This window comes from Alligator sinensis, unplaced genomic scaffold, assembly GCF_000455745.1.
Source record: "Alligator sinensis unplaced genomic scaffold, ASM45574v1 scaffold553_1, whole genome shotgun sequence".
NCBI classification, from domain to species: domain Eukaryota; kingdom Metazoa; phylum Chordata; order Crocodylia; family Alligatoridae; genus Alligator; species Alligator sinensis.
Genome location: NW_005842389.1, coordinates 394,350 through 397,716, shown reverse-complemented (window position 1 = coordinate 397,716; position 3,367 = coordinate 394,350). Strand labels below are relative to the sequence as shown.

Sequence of the window (3,367 nt, the reverse complement as noted above, 5' to 3'; positions counted from 1 at the left end):
GCCTCCACAGGGTCCACGACCACACTGACCAGCACCTCCATGGGGTCCACAACCACATCGGACGGCACCTCCACAGGGCCCTCGACCACACTGATCAGCACCTCCATGGGGTCCACGACCACACAGACCAGCACCTCCACAGGAACGGAAACCACAGCTACTTCAACAGGGCCTAAAGAAACACCAACCAGCGCCTCCACAGGGCCCACGACCACACTGACCAGCACCTCCATGGGGTCCACAACCACACCGGACGGCACCTCCACAGGGCCCTCGACCACACGGCCCAGCACCTCCATGGGGTCCACAACCACACCGGATGGCACCTCCACAGGGCCCATGGTGACACCGACCAGCACTTCCACAGGGCTCACAGCCACAACTACCAGCGCCTCAACAGAGCCTACAGCCACAGCTACCGGCACCTCCTCAGGGCCCACATTGACACTGACTGGCACCTCCACAGACACCAAGACCACAGATACCGCCACCTCCACAGGCACCACGGCCACAGCTTCCAGCACCTCCACAGGGCCCACGGTGACACCAACCAGCACTTCCACAAGGACCACAGCCACAGCTACCAGCACCTCCATAGTGCCCACGGTGACACAGACCGGCACCTCCACAGACACCAAGACCACAGCTACCGGCACCTCCACCGGCACCTCCCCAGGGCCAACCAGCACTTCCACAGGTCCCATGGCCACAGCTACCGGCACCTCCACAAGGCCCACAGCCACAGGTACCAGCACCTCCACAGGCACCTCTGCAGGGCTGACCAGCACCTCCACAGGTCCCACGGCCACAGCAACCGGCACCTCCACAGGGCCCATGGTCACAATGACCGGCACCTCTGCAGGGCCCACGGTGGCACCAACAGGTACCTCCACAGGGCCCACAGCCACAGCTACCGGCACCTCCACAGGCATCTCCACAGGGCCAACTAGCACCTCCACAGGGCCCACTGTGACACCGAGCAGCACCTCCACAGACACCAAGACCACCGATACAGCCACCTCCACAGGCCCCATGGGCACAGCTACCGGCATGTCCACAGGGGCCACGGTCACACCGACTGGCACATTCACAGACACCAAGACCACAGATACTGCCACCTCCGCAGGCACCTCTGCAGGGCCGACCAGCACCTCCACAAGTCCCGCGGCCACAGCTACCGGCACCTCCACAGGGCCCACGGTGACACCGACTGGCACTTCCACAAGACCCACAGCCACAGCTACCGGCACCTCAACAGGGGCCATGGTCACACCAACTGGCACCTCCACAGACACCAAGACCACAGCTTTCGACACCTCCACAGGCACCTCCGCAGGGCCGACCAGCACCTCCACAGGACCCATGGCCACAGCTACCGGCACCTCCACAGGGCCCACGGTGACACCAACCAGCACTTCCACAGGGCCCACAGCCACAGCTACGAGCACCTCAACAGAGCCCACGGCCACAGCTACCACCACCTCCACAGGCACCTCCGCAGGGCCGACCAGCACCTCCACAGGACCCATGGCCACAGCTACCGGCACCTCCACAGGGCCCACGATGACACCAACCAGCACCTCCACAGGGCCCACAGCCACAGCTACCGGCACCTCCACAGGGCTCACGGTCACACCGACCGGCACCTCCACAGACACCAAGACCACAGCTACCGGCACCTCCACCGGCACCTCCGCAGGGCTGACCAGCACCTCCACAGGTCCCATGGCCACAGCTACCAGCACCTCCACAGGGCACACGGTGATACCGACCAGCACTTCCACAGGGCCCACAGCCACAGCTACCGGCACCTTGACACACCCTACAGCCACAGCTACCGACACCTCCACAGGGCCCACAGTGACACCGACCGGCACCTCCACAGATACCAAGACCACAGATACAGCCACCTCCACAGGCCCCACGGCCACAGCTACCGGCACGTCAACAGGGCCCATGGTCACACTGACCGGCACCTCCGCAGACACCAAGACCACAGCTACTGGCACCTCCACAGGCACCTCAGCAGGGCCGACCAGCACCTTCACAGGTCCCACGGCCACAGCTACCAGCACCTCGACACAGCCTACGGCCACAGCTACAGACACTTCCACAGGGCCCACGGTGACACTCACCGGGACCTCCACAGACACCAAGACCACAGATACAGCCACTTCAACAGGCCCCATGGCCACAGCTACTGGCATGTCCACAGGGCCCACGGTGACACCGACCGGCACCTCCACAGACACCAAAACCACAGCTACCAGCACCTCCGCAGGGCCAACCAGCATCTCCACAGGTCCCACGGCCACAGCTACCAGCACCTCCACTGGGCCCACGGTGACACCAACCGGAAAATCCACAGGGGCCACAGCCACAGCCACAGCTTCCAGAACCTCAGCAGAGCCTATGGCCACAACTACTGACACCTCCACAGGGCCCACGTTGACATCAACCGGCACCTCCACAGGGCCGACAGCCACAGCTACCGGCACCTCCACAGGCATCTCCACAGGGCCGACCAGCACCTCCACAGGGCCCACAGCCACAGCTACCAGGACCTCGACAGAGCCTACGGCCACAGCTACCAACACCTCCACAGGGCCCACTGTGACACCGACCGACACGTCCACAGACACCAAGACCACAGATACAGCCACCTCCACAGGCCCCATGGCCACAGCTACCAGCACGTCCACAGGGCCCACGGTGACACTGACTGGCACCTTCACAGACACCAAGACCACAGATGCCACCACCTCCGCAGGCACCTCCGCAGGGCCTACCAGCCCCTCCACAGGTCCCACGGCCACAGCTACCAGCATGTCCACAGGGCCCATGGTGACAGCGACCGGCACTTCCACAAGGCCCACAGCCACAGCTACCGGCACATCCACAGGGCCCACAACAACACCGACTGGCACCTCCACAGGGACCATGGCCACATCGACCACCATCTCCACAGGGACTGCAGCCACACTGACCAGCACCTCCCCAGGGACCATGCCCACAGCTCCTGGGACATACACATGGCCGACAGCCAGAACAACTGGTGCCTCCTCAGAGACCATGGCCACAGCTACCGGGACCTCGTCAGAGCTCACTGCCACATCTACTGGCACCACCTCACAGCCCACGGCCACAACTCTCGGGACCTCCTCAGGGCCCACAGACATGGCTGCGACCAGCAACACAGAGCCTATGACCACAGCCACCCTGAGCACAAAACCCATTCCCACTGGCAGTGCTAACATCATGACCTCCCCTAGCATTACCATTACCCTGACCACACCTATCACCCCCTCCACCACAATCACTGCCACTACCCTTGCCAGCACAATGACCATAACAACTGCCCCAACCA

At 63.5% G+C, this 3,367-nt stretch overlaps 1 protein-coding gene across 1 annotated transcript in view; it reads left to right on the top strand.

The window, feature by feature from the left end:
- Positions 1 to 339: 339 nt before the first annotated feature.
- LOC106722512 (mucin-2-like) overlaps positions 340 to 3,367 on the top strand; it is a 9,829-nt gene continuing 6,801 nt past the window's right edge. The window contains exon 1 of the mRNA XM_014522702.2: positions 340 to 3,337. Coding sequence (XP_014378188.2) covers positions 340 to 3,337 — 2,998 coding nt within the window. The remainder of the gene's footprint in view (positions 3,338 to 3,367) is intronic.